Source organism: Amblyomma mixtum, chromosome 8, assembly GCF_055824585.1.
Source record: "Amblyomma mixtum isolate Tamu chromosome 8, ASM5582458v1, whole genome shotgun sequence".
Classification (NCBI taxonomy): Eukaryota; Metazoa; Arthropoda; class Arachnida; order Ixodida; family Ixodidae; genus Amblyomma; species Amblyomma mixtum.
The window spans coordinates 63,195,460-63,213,855 of NC_143019.1; the positions used below are offsets into that span (position 1 = coordinate 63,195,460).

At 44.1% G+C, this 18,396-nt stretch overlaps 2 protein-coding genes across 2 annotated transcripts in view; one reads left to right on the plus strand and one right to left on the minus strand.

Moving 5' to 3' along the window:
• Positions 1-19: 19 nt before the first annotated feature.
• Aven (Apoptosis and caspase activation inhibitor) lies at positions 20-9,836 on the plus strand. Its single transcript, XM_089558326.1, has 6 exons — positions 20-253; positions 336-474; positions 2,812-2,972; positions 4,863-5,193; positions 5,895-5,975; positions 9,495-9,836. The coding sequence occupies exons 1-6, from the start codon at positions 89-91 to the stop codon at positions 9,593-9,595; spliced, it is 978 nt and encodes a 325-aa protein (XP_089414452.1). The 5' UTR covers positions 20-88; the 3' UTR covers positions 9,596-9,836.
• A 3,381-nt stretch (positions 9,837-13,217) lies between these two features.
• LOC149332745 (cathepsin L-like) overlaps positions 13,218-18,396 on the minus strand; it is a 38,111-nt gene continuing 32,932 nt past the window's right edge. Inside the window, exons 13-14 of the mRNA XM_089558327.1 lie at positions 17,674-17,747; positions 13,218-16,634 (exon numbers count right to left, since the gene is read on the minus strand). Coding sequence (XP_089414453.1) covers positions 16,551-16,634; positions 17,674-17,747 — 158 coding nt within the window. The 3' untranslated portion in view covers positions 13,218-16,550. The remainder of the gene's footprint in view (positions 16,635-17,673; positions 17,748-18,396) is intronic.

An 18,396-nucleotide genomic window follows, 5' to 3' on the forward strand; every position in this document is an offset into this window, starting at 1 on the left:
TAGCGAAGCCTCATTTTCGAATCCGCAGTATGGCAGCGTCCAGGCAGTTTAGGTGACGACGCGACAGCGTGCGAAACCAGGCTTCTTGATGGGTCCGAAACCAAAGGATAAGAGAAAAGAATCTAAAAGACAGAGATGGAAGCCTCTGGACGCTGAACCAAAGCAGCCTCGGGAAGAAGAACCTACGGTGGGTGCAGACAGCGCACCAGACGTGCCCGAGGGCAAAACTTCATCCGTGTCAACTCCCACGCCGGTAAAATCATACTCGTCAGCTGCGTTGGAAATTTTGTGAATAAGTATAAAGACGACCTTGCTTCTCTCTGCCTTGTTTGCAGATAGAACCCACATGCGACCCTCAGTTTAGAAAACGGGGAATCTCTAGTAATTGGAGCCGGTACGATGAACCCGTTGAGGTCGAGACGGAGTACAACAGAAAGCGAGGCGAAGATTTCGATCTTTTGCTGAGCTTATCAGGTGAGTACACTTGCGTGTGGAGCGACTGAGAAAATGCATCACATCTTTTCACGGCTTGGATTCAGGATACTTGTCTTATTTTTCTTGTTCTGTCTCTCGTCTAGCATGCATGACATTCGATACCTTACCGCTTACTTCAAACTCGGCCCGGCTATGTATCTGAAGCCTGTAGCTGTAGGATGACTACGTATTGCAAGACTTTCAGCAAAGCTTGTTCGTTTTAATGTGAGTCAGCTGAGAGCAAATTATGTTAAAAGTAGGCATGGGATGCCCTGGCGTGGCTTACAAAAGTCAAGCAAGCCGCAGCGGTACCTTGTTAAGCACTCGTAGTTTTTTCTGCGGCCACGGCGATCACGCCAGCGTGACCCCTACGTTTTGCAGTAATGCTTTTGACCGTGTTACCTTTGCTCAGATCTTAAGCCTGCCCGCATATGGTGTGCGCAGCCAGAAAAAAATGAAATAAAATTGAGGCAAGCAGGAAAGACAGTCGGTTTTTAGAGATCTGCTTTGCCCAGTTACGCAGAAACTTCTTTTTCTTCTCACGAACCCCTCTTCCTATCCATTAGATGTTGTTCATGGCTGTACCTGGGTCATTTTTGACAAACAGTTTAATCTGTGAACTTCATCGTTCTTACAATGAACAGCCTACACTGCCACATAAGCTCTGAACTTTATGTAACCATCATAGCTGGCCTTCTTGAAGAATAGCAGCCTGCTTTTCTTGCCCAGATTAGTTACACTCATCCTGTTCAACGTGGACATTTAACCGACCCGTACCTGCGTCGGCATCGGGAAAATATTTCAGAGCTCACGCTTGCCCTCTGTGTATCTGCGTATCATGAACATATGTTTTAAATATATCACCCAACAACTCATTCACATTGTGCTTCAACGACGTCACCTCTCATGAACCACGCCGAGACAATGAATGAGCAGGCCTTCAGTGACGCTTGGTGTGCTGCTCTCAAAGCGCCAACCTCTGGGTCACCAGTGCTGATGTTGACCATCACATTCTCGATGCAGTTTTCATTGAAAGCCCATCTGCAATTGGCTTGACGATGGTTGAAGTGTTGGCATGTAGGCCATGCTGTATAGGAATGTCTGCCGTCGGTCTTGCTTCAAAAAAATGGAGACCAATGCCATATTCTTCAGTCGCTGGCTTTGCAAGTATGTTCACTCGTCACTGAAAGCAGTGAAACGGTTTCACAATTACTCCCAAATGTGTACCGAAGTGCGCTTAGCGGCTCTGTTTTGTGATGAATCGGCAGAGTATTGATTTTGCTGATAGATGGCAGCAGTTATTTTGGAATTTGTCATTTTGAAGCTGTGCAGCTTGCAAAAGTTTACAGCACCATAGTTTCACTTGATAAACTCTGGGATTCCATACCTACTTTAGTGTGACATGGCTATGCTGTTGGCTTGTTGCTTGAGCACTAGCCAAGTATATTGGCCATCATGCTTGCCTCACTCCGAGCCCTCAGGGACAAATGGAGGATATTTCTGCAGTGGAGGCACTAATATGCCCAGAGGAGATGGTTTATTGGTCTACTAGGGTTTAACGTACCAAAGCAACTCAGGCTATGAGGGACGCCGTAGTGAAGGGCTCCAGAAATTTCAACCACCTGGGGTTCTTTAACGTGCACTGACGTCGCACAGTACACGGGCCTCTAGAATTTCGCCTCCATCGAAATTCAGCTGCCGCAGCCGGGGTCGAACCCACATCTTTCGGGCCAGCAGCTGAGCACCATAACCATTGAGCCACCACGGCAAGCCCCAGAGGAGATGAAAATTTGCCGCCTACCTGGCATTAGTGCTAGGAAAGGTGCATAAAAGCGTAGACAAACTCTAGAAGAATGTTGAGCTGGGCTAGTCTATATGGATCAATATGGAAGAAAAACCCGCACACAAAATGGGTTCTTCAATATAGACAGACTCGCCTTGTTTACGATGGTGGCTGCGGTGAATAGAAGAGTACAGTGAGTTTTATCAGAATTGCCAAGTGAACAATGCATGTGTCAGTATTCATTGTTGTAAAATAAATACCCTTATGAACAATTTGAATCTTATATAAATGTACTTCGATTCATCATAAGGGGCTGCATGCTGATTTCAGTTCCGAAAACTTTCACTTCAGTGAATATTTCTTCGAGGTCCCTTCGAGGCCCCTTAAGTTTGTTCAAGCAGTTCACTGTACCTATGTCCTTGGTGCAGGCCGGGTGGTATTATTTTTTTGTTGTTTGTCGAAATGCCCACACTGATGAACGCAATTATATGCGCTTACCACTCATGGCTAACATCGACTCATAAGCTATTAAATTTTGTCTTTCCATTTCACAGCCGGAGCAAGCGCACATTTTCGCTTCAAAGAGCAGCAGGATTGGCAAGACGAACCTGCCGAGATCAGCGAGTTTCTTTCGATCGACTGTGACACGATTGTCCAAGCACTGCACACAATACCCCTGCACAAGCGTCTTGACCTCCCAGAGGACATCTTTCCAGTGAGTGAACACACGAATCTGTCTAATACCTGTCCGCATGCAGTCCACACTGCTGCAAACTACTTGTGAGATGGAGTATAGCTGCTTGTGAACGTGTGAGCGTTCCACGTGATAAACAATGAGGAGAAAACAAAGAGGATGCCTTTTTATTGTTTTTTTATTTACAGAATACTGCAGACCCTAAGATGGGTCCAAGCAGGAGGGGCAAAAGCACAAAAAAAGAGGCGCGGCAGATTACATAGCACATTACATAGCACAAAACAGTAATAGAACATAGTAAAGAACAAGGGAAGAAACAAAACAAAAACAAAACAACTTAGCAATTATTAATAAGCAATTTTGTTACTGGCATCGATGATGTTTACAACTTCAGGCGGGAGTTCATTCCATTGAGTTATTGTGTGAGGAAAAAATGAGTATTTAAAAGCATTGGTTCTAGCGCTGTAATGTGTAAGTGATTCCCTGTGACGATGTCGTGCTAGTCGCATTGTGATCGGTTTAAGAAATTGTAAGCTTGGCATTGTAAGCTTTCTGAAAGTTTGGTATAGCAATAAAACACATAAAAACTTATAAGCATGCCAAATTTTATGGCTCTGCGCCAAAAAATAAAAAACTTCACATCTGAATGCCATGTCCCCCTCCTAACCTGTGCTTGTTCGCTGAACTCTTCCCATCTCTTGATAATACACCTATCGTTTTTCTTTCCATAGCTCGCTGCATTGTCCTCGATTTAAGTAGAACCCTTTTCTTAAGCTTCCACATTTCTGCTCCAGTAATCCCTATTTATAATATTCTACAAGGGTGGTTTAACGGGTGCTCTGTCGTCCTATCTTGCTCAGTCCATTTCTTAAGGGTGCGCTGTTTTTTCCAAATATAATATTCTGTTCTGCCGCCGTGGTGGCTCAGTGGTTATGGTGGTCGGCTACTGACTCGAAAGACGTGGGTTCGATCCTGGCCGCGGCAGTCGAATTTCAATGGAGGTGAAATTCTAGAGGCCCGTGCACTTTGCGATGTCAGTGCACTTTAAAAAACTTCAGATGGTCGAAATTTCCGGAGCCCTTCACTACGGCGTTTCTTAAAGCCTGAGTCGCGGACGTTAAACCCCCTTAAACCAATTATAATATTCTCTCAATTTTTCTTTTTTTTACCTCGGAAGGTCTTCACGAAAATTCAGAATGCTGAAGTGCAAAGAATATGTAGCTATTCAAAAACTTGCTTTTTGTTCTGATTGTGTTCACATAGCATGCCATATCTTCTGGTTTGGTTTATTGGGGTTTAACGTCCCAAAGCAACTAAGGCTATGAGGGACGCCGTATTGGAGGGCTCTGGAAATTTTGACCACCTGGGGCTCTTTAACGTGCACTGACATCGCACAGCACACGGGCCTCTAGAATATCGCCTTCATCGAAATTCAGCCGCTGCGGCCGGGATCGAACCCGCGTCTTTCGGGTCAGCAGCCGAGCGCCGTAACCACTGACACTGAGCCACCGTGGCGGGGCCCATATCTTCTGTAATGTAGTGAAGTTTTACTTAATGAAATTAAACATAAATAGAGCATGTTACTATCAAAATGCCTCCCTAGAAGCAAAAGGTTTCAGAGGCGAACTGCCAGCACCTGAATCATTTTGAATGAATCTTTCACTGTTTTGCCTGAAGAATGCTTTCAAGCTTAGAAAGGAATGGTTAAGTGGCCAGCCATGAACTTAAAGTAAGCATTTGTGAGTAGCGCTTTTGGTGTGTGTCATTGTTTTGTGTCTGTCTTAATGTCACAATAATTAGTTATCTGATTGATTGATTGATTGATTGATTGATTGATTGATTGATTGATTGATTGATTGATTGATTGATTGATTGATTGATTGATTGATTGATTGATTTTTATGTGCCTAGGCCAAGGTTATAGAGGAGTTCAATGCTGAGGCAGCTGCTGAGAAAGAAAGGTATGAGGCATTCCTTCAAACGGGAGAGCGACAAGTCAAGAAGGTTTCAGATGTCGGGGAGTCCTTGAAGAGCTCCTTGCAAGCTGCCATAGCTGCTGCTGCTGCTACCAGGCCGAAGCCAAAGCCGAAGGACGATGACCTGGACGAGCTGCTCGAATCGTGCCTGTCCTTGAAGCCGAAGTCAAAGCTGACCGAAGCAGACAATTCAGAAAAGAACAGAGAAGACGATAAAAGCTTGGAGTTCTTGCTTTCGGTCACACACGAAGGTGGCGACAAAGAAGGTCAGTGTTGATGTAGCTGAAGCCCTCTGAGGTTAAGGTTCCAACTCTGAAACTTGACCATGGGGCATAAATGTAGAATGGGGAAACCAATTGGTTCATTTTCTGTGTGTGTCATACTAGTACAGAATGATGAGGGACAAACATAGAATGTAATTACAGAGTGTCGAGCTTCCAACTGAGAAGTTCAGTGCGGTGCTTTTGTTTGTGTGCCCATCTTCTGCTTTTTCACGAACACAGGATGCTAGTGCTTTACTAACAAGTCCACAGTTAGATTTTCATCTTTTGTTGTCGTTGTTGGTTTAACTTAGTAAGATTGTAAAACAACATGCGATATAAACTGGTGCTAGTGCTGTAACACTGCTGTAGATCATAGAAATGGGCTATTACAGAAACAAGATACTATTTTAGTTTATAGTACAGTGATGAACAACACATTGAATGTGCGCAATTTTTTTTTTGCTCCAACACCGATGGCTTGATGTCATCAAAGTATTTATATGTTATATTATTAATCATATTATATGTTATATTAATGTGTTATATTATTATTAGTGTTTATGTTATTTATATGTGAGAACTTAATGTGTACCCTGCACTAGTAGCAATGTGTTTTGTGAAAAAAAAAAGGAGCCCCGTGCTGACAGTTCGAAAAAGTGCACTTGTGGGAATTTTCACATGCTTTTTTTTTTTTTACCTCCCAGTCACTGTGAGTGGAGGAGACACTGCCCCTGTTGTTGAAGACAAAGTTGACGCTCAGGAAGAGACTGTTAAGGTGCCATCTCGTAAGTTTTATTCTTTGCCACTTGTTGTTTACTGCTTGCTATATTTACCAAGCTTAGAAACTAACAGAGCACCTTAATGCAGAATATTATGTCCACATTATGAAACAAGCTATGCACACAAGCGAAGTTATGATGATTTGATTTTAATAAAGCAAAGGGCAGCCCGACCAAAGAGCACCATGGATAACAAGTTTCTGGCGTGCTCGAGGTGGGACTGAAGACGTATTTTTGCTAGCATTTCACCCCATTGAAGCCAAGCATCTGGCCAGGGGAAAGCTTGTACTTATTGGAAAACCGGTGGGACTTTGATCGGATCCCCGGAATGTTGGCACAATGTTAAGTGCGAGCCATGCATTGTTGGCCACGAATAAATTGCCTCTCAGGCGTGGAATCCAACTGTTATGTAAACGTTTGAACTTCAAAATTCTTTTCTCCCTAGTGCTTCAAACAGCTTTTGAATGCCGTTGCTTTTGATCTCAATTATGTGGCAAATCAACCAAAATTCACTAAAAGTGGAGTCCAACTCATCGGGCTTTTTCAAGATAGCATTTGCAGTGCTCAGTGAATAAATGTATATAAATATAAATGTTCCTGAAAATTTATTTGGCCCCCCTTCGTTGCATGTATGGTAATTATTTGTGTAATTTGCACACTTTTTGCCTTCAATTAAAGCTTCAAAAAGGGGGTGCGCAAATAATGTGAAGATTTTGCGAACACGTCCGCAAAATCTTCACATTATTTTTGTGAAGATTTTGCGAACACGTCCTAAAAAAAACTATAATGGTGGTAACGTGCAATATATACTGCATTTTGCCGCCTACACCTAGACCTCGCAACTCGAACCCCTCGCTGGCCAAAGAAGTAGTTGACTCCAAATATAAGACGCATGCCCCATCCAGACCCATGTTATGTAGTTCCCCGTGAGATGGCGTGACAGTGCATGTGCAGCTCAGCAATAAATGCGCGATGCTACAATCGCAAAACTAGCAGTTGGAGGCGAACAGAGATAAAAGGTAATAAAATGTGCCCTCGCATGCGGCCTGGCTGATTAGTGGCCACGGTGTATTCTTACACTGTGCTAGCGGCAAACCGAACAGCAAACGGTTTGGTAGTTTCGGATTCCGGCGCCTGGCGGCGTGGCCGGAGGAACAAGGCCAGCGTCATGTCATTGGTCTGGCCACGGCTGCCGCCGTGATCCAGGAGATCCCAGCCGACGGCTAGGGGGGAAGTGATTGGGAGTTAGAGTGACTTGACTGCCCCGTCAAATTCTCTGACGGTTGCCAACAAAGTTATTTCTCTCTCTCACAACTGCTCGTCTGGGCGAGAGCCATAGCCAGGGCGAGAGTGCTATGTAAACGGCGTGCGATTCATCCCCTCACCACTCACACTTTTCCCAGCAGCACACACTGATGCAGCAGCACCAATTTTTTCAATCCTGCCTTAAGCGCATCCGTGTATATGCTGGTGGTCTGGAACACCAGGGAGCGTAAAACATACAACTAAAAGTTTTTTCTTATATAAATCCAGGTAATAAATTAGGTGTGCGGAAATTACGCATGTAAATACAGCATATTTTTGCCTCCGAGGATGTCATGGTTGTCATGAAAAAGCTGTTTGCTAGAGTACGTTCTTGACAAGAATGTAACGATGGAGAGAGAGAGAGAGAAAAAACTTTATTTACAGAGGAATTCGGGGCACGCCCCAAGGTCCCCGCACGACCCCACTGCACTCAAGTGTTTATGTTCCTGAGGTCCGTAACACTGGCAGCCCGGCCGGTGGCGATGGTCTGCACGGCCGGGTCCTCCGAGCGCAGCAGGGTCTCCCAGTCCTCCCAGGTCTTGAGGTTCTCTAGGTCCCGCGGGGGAGGGTCCGCCGGGCAGAGGGAAAGGATGTGGAGGGAAGAGGCTAAGGGTTCTGGGCATAGGGCACATGCGGGAGTGGGAAAGGAGGGATGATAGTGGGCTAGGGTAAGGGGTGAGGGAAGAGAGTGTGTCTGTAGTCTGCGCCAGAGGGTTGCTTGTTTGTTATCTAGGGAGGGGTGGGGTGGGAGGTAGAGCTGGCGTGAGGCTCTGTAGGCCTGCGTCAGCTCACTGAATGAGTGCCTGCGCTCCTTCGTGAATCCCCGATCCGAGGCCACCTGAGCCCGGTTTAAAGAACCTCGGGCTAAAAGGTTGGCGGCCTCGTTTCCGGGATTCCCGGAGTGCGCGGGCACCCGTATCAGCTCCACTTGGCGGGGCGGGGGTGCATCGGGCGAGTCAAGTATGCCAAAAGCAGGGACACGGAGTCGGCCTCGAGCAAAATTTAGAATCGCCGTTTTAGAGTCACTTAAAATGTACCGGGCTTCCGTGCGGATGATAGCAAGTGCAATGGTGGCTTTCTCTGCAGCCTCTGGGGAGGTGTCTGGAGGGATCAAGCAGTTAAAAAAACATGCTAAGCATAGTTTTGAAATTCTGCATGGGATCCCTTATAATTATTTTTGTTCATGGGTGAGCTGCCCCTGCACACAAGCAGAGAAGTGGTAAAACATGCTCTGGTACATGATTGAAAGCTGGAATGATACATGTCTGAGCGGAGCTACTAGCTTTAAAATTTCTGGTGTTCAAGTTCCTTCTCTGCAGGCCCTTGGGCAACTCGTGACAATAAGCTATAAATATAGCAGCAGGTGCTACTTCTGCAGCCTGTTTGTTTGTGGTCACCGCTACTGCTAAGCTATGACAAAATGTTCATTGTTCTACATACTGACTTTGCGAACACTTATTTAGTTCGTCACATAAATAGGAATAAGTGCAGTGTCCAATTACATGTTATGTAAACTGTGCACTCTGTAAGCCTCACAGCTGATGTCACCACAGCATTCAGTACCTTCAAGTAACATAGGGGCTCATTCATTGCATGTGACATCCTACTTTGATGATGGGGATTATCAAAAGTTTCGAGACCACCTCTATGCTCATGAATGGAGCTAGTGCTTGGGTTTGCTACAGGGTGTGTCTGGCCTTCTGGCATTTCAAAGCTGTCAGAACTGAACAGGACATTTAATAATGTCTGTTAATCTTTAGGCCATTATTAATGCTACAGAAGACCTGCCGCATAGCCAAGCATTAGCTTTGGTCACATATGCAGTGGGCTCAGTGATGTTCCATTCAGAGAATTTTCCCTTTTTCGGGAAATTCTAGGGGTACAATTTGGCAAAAAAGAGAACTTTCACCTACTTACAGGGAATTTTCAGCACTAAAATTGTCTCTGTTTTTCCAAATTGATGGAGTTTTTAACCTGCTGCAGGGAAAAAGGGCCTTTAGAGAATTTCAGGTCTAATTTAGGTAATTTTCGGTTGCGGCACAGAACATCACTGTCTGGGCTTTGTACTTTTGTCAAAGACTGTCTTTGTTTAATCACAAATAAAAATGTTCTCTTTTATATTACCAGCAGTCACAGGAGAGGAACTGAAATTCCAAGTGGTAGGCATATGAAATTGGTTTAAGGCAAGCTCACATGTTTCCTTGTCTTCTCTCTCTGTAGAACCTGAAAAACCAGCACCTGAACCTCAAAAGCCAGCACCTGAACCTCAAAAGCCCACAGTCGACCTGGAGGACTGGTTGGACAGTGTTTTACAAGACTGATGTGTATAAAATTCGCTATTTATGTAATAATTGCTCACTTGTCAAATCTTATCACCAGAATATGGTCCTTAGAATACTTGCTAGTCTGCTGTCTCCGTGCGCTTCCCCATGGACAGGGGTGCCCGCTTTTGTAATGCATGCAGCAGCGGTGCTTATCGCTACAGCAACACTTCTCGACAGGCGTCTCGGACGACACCTGCCGACATGAATGGCGTGCGATGCACTTGAAATAGCCTTGAGAGTACACACTGCAGGTTCCTGTCGTGCTTGGCTAGAAGTAGGCTAATAGGCTGAGTAGCAAAAAGCACATAGGTGGAATGGAATGATGAAAATTGAAGTGAATGTCGATGAAAAGCTGGTATGTTTTTCGGAGACCGCACTGCATTATACTGGTCAAAGCATAAATTAGCTCGCAGGACAAAATACTGCTGCACAAGATAAACAAGGAAAAACAGGGTCTTCATGTTAGTATTGCATCTAATAAGAAGCTTCTTTGAAAATAAAAATTACATTTTTTAACCATGCGTGGCCCTGTAGCTGCAGCAGCTTTTTTTTTTCCTTGCAAGATTTGATATGATTTTTGCCATTTTTATTTATTTTAGAACGCAGCTCTTAAGGCTGGTTCACATGCAAGTGGCTGAGCAATTGAGCAGCGCATTGCAGCAAAAATTTCCGGCTTGTTTCAACCTCGCTGCTCATCGCCGCGACAACTCAGAACAGGTTTTTGCACCGCGGAGGCAGGATTCGCTAGTGTTTCCGCTTGCATGTGAAATGGGCTTTATGGGCCCTTCCCTGCATAACACATCATAGTCATCAGCGTTGTCGGCGTAACCTGTTGTCCAAGTAGCAGAGCAAAACGTCACCATGGGAAGATCGCAGAGGGTGGCTAGCAGTGTAACATGCCACCTGCCGCTACGCATCGGCGTAATCGGTGTGGCGCTCCACCCGATAGGTCACAGGTCGCCCTGTCAGCTGTCAGGTGACAGGTAGTAGCATAGTGAAACACACCTGCCACAGCAAAAGCAGAGGAATCAACAGCTGGAAGGTGGATGCCATGGGAAGAGTCGCCCTCAAGCTTCGCATTACCAACTATCGTAATTGTCTATCAGTTCTTTTTATTATGATTGCACTGCCATCCTCTTCCGTTTGTTCATTTGGCTCACCTTTTATACCCTGTCTTTAGTTAGGTTGCGGTCTAAACCCGCTTTTTATTATTTCATCAGTACAGTTCTTTCGTAGCGAATAGTTCTGCAACTTTTCCCAGTGTTCATCGGCTTCCCCCTTGCCTCCTCCCTAATGATTTCCAAACCTGGTGACAGATTTCTTCCTTGGTTACTTCCCCATTTGCACTACAAACTTCTCTTCGTTGCACAGGTTCTTTTTTGTTGTGTATACTTCAAACAGCATCGCTCACCAGTTGTGTTCACTTCGCTACAAGCTGCTTAATTCTAATCGGTTTGTAGGTGTGCGCTTTGGGCATGCCTTGCATGCAGATAATGTGCTGCAGTCAGCTTTGTTCATGCTCGTGAACGAACCTTCCTTCTGGGCCTGGGCTGATTTTGAATGTGGGCTGTGTGTATACTGAAACAGTAGAGCCTTGAACATTCCTTATGTACAAATTACTCACTTCCCTCCTGCTGTATCTCTCTGCAGCTGTGCTGGTTTCCACAGCGCTGGGGGAAAAAGATTTTTCTAGAAACCATTCAAACGCGAGCACACCCATGTGTACGTCCCGGTTATGACTTCAGTGCACGGTCCAAATCCTCCACTCTCAGTGACTTTGCAGGTGTGTCGAGCCAGCAAACAGAAAATTCTGGCTGGACAGAAATCCTGGGAAAGAGCTCAGGAGAAAGGCACAACTTCTTAGCAACAGCAGCTCATGGTGGGGTGCTTTTATAAAGGTAATAAGAAGAAGGAACAATAATATAGCAACCAGCTGTGGTAGTTGCCATATAGTTCTCAAAACACCTGACGTGCAGCCAGCTGTGGGGAGGGGTAAAGGAACTCAAGCATAAAAAAAAAAGTCGGCACCAATGGGAGTCGAATTGGAGCCAAATTGTTCAAGTAAAACAGCCAATCATGCTTATGAATCTAATAGGGTCACGGCCGCCGCGGTGGCTTAGTGGTTATGGTGCTCGGCTGCTGACCCGAAGACGCGGGTTCGATCCCGGCCGCGGCGGTTGGATTTTCTTTGGAGGAGAAATTCTAGAGGCCCGTGTACTGTGCGATGTCAGTGCACGTTAAAGAACCCCAGGTGGTCAAAATTTCCGGAGCCCTCCACTATGGCGTCCCTCATAGCCTTAGTCGCTTTGGGACGTTAAACCCCATAAACTAAACTAAACTAATAGGGTCACTTTGTTTTTCTATTTCTAGTTGGGCCCTATAAACTAAACTAAACTAAACTAATAGGATCACTTTGTTGTTCTATTTCTATTTTGGTGATGCAATCGGTTCTCTCATTAAAACTGAAGTTCTCAATTTGTTCTAAGACACAATTTGGAATTTTTCAATTTTAGAGCCCGAACAGACCCACTGTTTTTTTGTTTGTTTGTTTTTGCCTGGGAGGAGACAGAGGGCGTGATGAGGGACAGTAAGATAGGAGAGCAGAGAGGATCATGTTTGCAAATATACGAATTCATTGTATGCTCAGCAAACATACACAAAGATAATGAAGTGCGAACGGAAGGAAGTACTCGCACAGCTGTCCACAGCTGTGCGAGGTGTGTGAGAGCAGAAGGTGCTCAAATGACATCACAGCTAGAATGTTAGGTAGTACATCTGAAATGATTGTTCCTATGCTACGTTTACCACTGTTTGCAAACATGGGAAGCAGTTCTATCAATACACTGAAAAAGCGCAACCATGCACTAGCGGCCACCGAGCTGCCTCCATGTTGACCATCTTCAACTGCTGGCAGCGCCACCGCTGCATGCATTAGTGAGTTGACACCACACCAAGCAAGAGACGGCAGACCAGCAAGTATGCCAGGAAGAGTTGGCCTGAAACACAAAACACTTTCTCATGTTCATGTGGTAATGAGTCAGAGTTATGAGTGTTTCACACCTTGAAATGCCTTAAATCACCGTAGCATACTTTTTGAGGAACACTTCATCGCAATCTGAAGTCCATTGTTGTGGGCCAGTGAGCATTCTATCATTTTCTCTCGCTCCTTGAAGGAGTTAGTCAACAAACGAGGATGAATTTACAAGATGCTACCTCTAGACAACCAGGCAAGTTCATCATACAACGAAACCAGCTGAAAGAATTAAGCACAATGGCGAGGAACATAGGACAGTGCTGATCTTTGTTGTTGAATTACGCCGCCGCGGTGGCTCAGTGGTTATGGTGCTCAGCAGCTGACCCGAAAGACGCGGGTTCGATCCCGGCCGCGGCGGTTGAATATCTGTGGAGGAGAAATTCTAGAGGCCCGTGTACTGCGCGATGTCAGTGCACGTTAAAGAACCCCAGGTGGTCGAAATTTCCGGAGCCCTTCACTACGGCGTCTCTCATAGCCTTAGTTGCTTTGGGACGTTAAACCCCATAAACCAAACCATAAACCAAACCTTTGTTGTTGAGTTAAGTAAGTGCACTTAACTGCTCACCCAGAAGTGACAAACAGGCGTTTTGTGCATGAGTTTTTATTCACACCAATAAATTTGTTTAAAAACTATTTTAAAGCACGACCAAAAGAGTGAAAAAAAAAAGCTGAATATATCTACAACACACAATTTCTGTAATGAACAAAAGTTCATGTAAAAAAAAACTACGCAGGAGAGAACCCACACTTCTGAAATCAGTGGGTCACATGAGTATAGTTCATCAGTTTTCTTTTTTTGACAGAGAGAAACTTACAAGAGTGATGTGATACAAAACACTGCAATACTAGGCTACTACAAGCCACTACTTGCCTAGCATTGAATTTACATCGTATACAACAGCAAACAGCCCTTTACGACAAAGCCAGCAAGGCAGAAGCGGTTATTTTACATCAACAAGGAGTATCTAAGAATCACCGTGTACAAAGACTTGCATAGTTTGGTGTCAGGAAACCGCGGACATAGCACTCGCAGAGCTGAAGTTGTCTTAAAGGGACACCGAAGACAAATTGAAGTTCACCTGTACCGACAGTTTACTGCATTCTAACTACAAAGACGGCATATTTTCAATTAAAACGAAGCTTTTACAAGCTAGAAGAGACTAAAATTTCAAATAGTACAGGTGTCAACCATCGCCAGCTGATTTCGTAAGCAAACTGCAGTGCGTCCACACAGATTGTTCGGTGAAGATCCCAGAGGCCATCCTACACTGCCATCCACATCAAAACGGTGATCATGGAGTCCATTTTGGTGTAGATGTCATGAGTTTAATTCGAGTTAACCGCAGGGGCATGAAGATCTTTAAATGCAATTCCTCAATAAAAGACATCTTGGCGCCAGACAAACATGAACATACCTATAAGGAGCTAGAGAATCGATTTTTACTAAAAATGAAAATTTGACAGTGTTGTCCTCGGTGTCCCTTTAACACACTTGTTCTCAGAGTAGGGCAACAGCAGTGATATCAGAATCAGTGATATAGTAAACAGTAGTTGTGATACAAAACCTTCGCACTCTCTGCCAGTGTAACAGCTAAAAGAAAGGACAGTTGTAGTGGTGGGGACGGCATGGAGAGCTGCAACCCATTTGGGACTGACTGCTTGTATAATCATCCGATCACCTTTGGAAGACAGGTCAAACTATGCATCTAAATGTTTTACAAAATGAGCTCGCAGGTTTAAGCTGACAGCATTACACATTGGCCAGCAAAGTCTAAATGTCTAGCAAGAAGAATATATATTCCTTCTTTGAGCATAACAGAGAAAATGCATAAGGATAGTGGAATAATGTTTTAAGCTTTTACTACAGTTTTGGCTGAATACGCTTTGTCTCAATATGTGCAGCAGTTTCGAGAGCATTAGTAACTTCGAAGTTATTGTACTAACTTCAGATAGTGACTCACTTTTAAACATTTTGACAACGATCATAACGAGAGACGCATTGCAAACAATAGCCGTTGTTCATTTGTAGTACCATGCACAACAGCAGCTAGGCTACTTAGACTAGTCACCCTAATTTGTAACAGTGCTCACATAGATAAAGAATAGACAGCAAAAATCGAGCTGTTTTTGTCTTCCTGAAAGTGACCAAGATCAGATTTCATGATACGGTGGGTTAAAGGGAAACTGCATAGGTTTTAGAAATCGACGAGCTTAAGAGGGTCGAATGCGTGAAACTTGCAGGTAAAGCATGCGAAGTCTTTTTGAGCTTGCACTTGAAATAGTGAAGTAATCGTCGATTAAAATCCGGACGTCTTTCAAGCTTCTCCGCATCGCACAACGCCAAGTGGGGGGCGTATGATGACGTCATCGAAGGTATCGGTACATTTCCAACGCACAAACGCCTGCTTTGAAGGAAAAAAAGCAACGCCACCGAAGGCAAACCCTGCCGAGAGTTGTTTGGCAGCGTCTAATGAGCCAGGGCAGGGTGTAGCTGACGACAGCGGTAATTTGAAACCATACCTTCCATGACGTCATGCTGAATTTCCCTGCACTCCTCTGGTGCATTGAGGAAAAGCGCAAAATCCAATCGTTGATTACGTCACTGTTTTAAATGCTACTGCAAAAACACTTGGCATGCTTTACCTCCAGCCTATGTAGATTTGAATCCTTGAATGTCACGAAATTCTCAAAAAAGTGCTGCAGTTGCCCTTTAAGTAAAAAAACAGCAGTCACTTTGTGCTGCCAGAACAGCTGGGTAGCTGAGTTGCCTGCAAGCTAGAAAAATTGTGACTCGTTCCACATACACTGATAAGCAAAGAAAGAAATACATCACAGTTGCTATCACCAGCCAGTGCAGCATAATGTGATCATCACTACTGTGATCCCATTGGCCCTTTTCTCACAACTTGCAGCTAGCAAACGTGATGAGAAGGATATAAAAAGAGCTCAGTTTGTTCAGCTTTGTTCACTGTGTGTTCCTTTGAAATGAGATTTAACTAATGGGAAGAAGCAAATTGTCATTAATAGTGTTCAATAAAAGTTGCACTTAACCAGATGGCTCACCATCCGGGAATCGGAATTTGTTCGTTAAATCGGACAACTTGTTAAGTCGAGTTTGTTGAGGCCAGGTTGGCTTTCTCTAGTACACTAGCCCGACAAGGTGAACTTGGTTAACCTGCAGACTAGTCAGTCAGCATGGCATGTATAAAACTTGAAATTAGTATAAAATTGACTTTCGTGTTATAAAGTGGCATGCGTTATGTTCCTTAAATATATATATGTAATGCTGGCTTATTACAGTAACTCGAGGTTAAAATTTTGCCTGAACAATTAAACAATGCTGATTTCTAATGTCGAGCAATAGGAAACTAATAATTCACCATCACAGCCATTAAAATCGTCACCGCTCTTCAGCATGCCACGGCTAATGACTCGCCGCGCACAGTACACCAGCTCCGAGTAGAGGATCTCAAAACTAACTTCTGCGACATATACTTAAAACTTGCAAGCGGTTAATAAAGTGCGCATGACTTCTCGGTAGCCACCAAAAATGTCACAAAAATCACACCAAAACTACCAGACAAAGCAAAAACACACCGGCACTCAACAAGGCTTGTCTTCAGAAGCAAGAATAAAAAACATTAAGTCGCTCAGCCATCTGAACACCAACAATACTACATAAGCATCGCAACATGAAATTGACGTTCATAGTTCATAAGGTACATCTGAGTTCACAGTCTTTGAAGCGAAAATTTCTATCTTTGCAACACACACAAAAAAAGAACACTGCTCTCTGCAAAAAATGCGCTATGGCAGCATAACTAGCATCATTAACATTTACGTCATTGTCGGTAGTTAACATGGGCGTGCAAGTGCAGCTTTCAGTTGTAAAAAGAAACAGGGAAAAAATCAGATTGACTACTGCGTTGGTGGGACCACAGCTGACAGCGCCATCTGGTTGACACCACAAGTACCATCGCCACGATAGACTCTGTAGTAACCCTGAAAGTACAAGAAAGGTGTTTCAGAGCTGGCTTGAAACAGTTGGTACCACATACAAGATTAAAAACTCACAACAATTACTTATTGCAGACTAGTACTATTGAATTTGTATTCTTATTAAATGTTGACCATTATTATGTATTCCATTACTCATGCTGCAAATCGTTCTGTTAGGTTACCAGAGGCACTGATGAAATATCCTTCATTCAGTTTTTATTCTACACTTCGATCAGAAGACAGACTCATGCGAGTCTAATACAGTTAAGGCACAAAGTGACAGATATATAGTAGTTAGCCCTTACTGCTGAGCTTGAAAAATGTGGATATACAACTTTGCCAGTCAATATAAAAAATTAGTACTCAAAACAGCGTTACAGAAGGCAGATTATTTACTTCAGGCATTGTGTCCACAATTATACAGCACATTTGATGTTTTACCATTTAAGATCACACATATCGGATCCCGGCTGCTGTGGATGCACTATTTGAAAATTTCGAATGCTCTCACACCTCTAAGGATAACAGGTTTCATTTTCAAAACCATTATTGTTCGCTCTAAAGAGCGGTACTAAGGTATTTGACTTCAGTGTTTCCTTTGTAAATCTAGAATAATTCAAGTCTCAGATGACTGAAAGATGATACATGGTTAACCTTGTATATGTGACATTTGCTACAAAACCATGATACAGAAATTTTCGCAAGCAAGCTTAAAGCTCGAAATACATCAAGGAAGGGGAGCACGCCCACAGGACTGTGCTCTCATAAATTATTCATTCTGCTTGGAAACGAGCACAGCGCTACATATTGCATTGTTCGTTCCGTGGATGCAGTAGAATGCCCCTGATTGAAACTCTAGAAACCACCTTAATATAATAACCACCTTAATATATGAAACACTAGAAACCAGCTTAATATTTAGTCCTCTTATCCGATAATTTTCTGCACCAGCGTCTGTTAAAAACAGCGTTCATCTGCATCCGGGTTGCTTGAGCTGGAAATGCAGATCTTATCCGAGTTTTAGCAAAATCCTGGGCCTCACCTTCTCGCCCCAGTACTTGCCCCAGCTGTTCTTGACGATCCAGTAAGGAACAGGCTTTCGACGGAAGCTTCGCTCTACAAAGAAAAAAATAAAAGTCCAGCTTGTCACCGCCATGAACATGAGGGTCTCTTGCACTGTGCATATGCATGCTATGAATTGCTAAATTCTTTCATTTGTCTTTAAAGGGACAGTGAGGAGAGCTCTATTAATATTTTTTTTTATAGCAAAATCCGATAGTTCGGCATTTCATGGCTTTGTTGCCACTTGGCCGGCAGCGAAAGATGCATTTATTTCTAAGAAATTTGGATTCGAAGTTGAAAAAGTTTTTCCTGCCGCTCTGATTTAAACTTGGGATTCTCTTATGACGACGATTCTCCTATGACGACACAGGACTAAGTGACGTGAAACATGACGTGCACATGACGTAACGCAGACTCCGTGATTTCTGGCCGCTAGGGGTGCGGCCTAGCAGCAGCTGAAATGAAAGCTACCGCCGGCCACACGCTGAAGGCATCTATCGGCTATTGCAGCCGTCGCTACCGTCGCTTCGTTTACGTTTGCACTGGCATTTTGCCAGCATTACAATGGATCACGTTCTCGAAGTCGTCATCGAAGTTCTCGCAAATAGACACCTTTAGCATACCGTGTACCTTGTTACCGTTAGCGGAGTATCGGGAGGCCGCCTACCGCCAGTGAGCAGGTGCTGGTTGGTCCCGATGCTGC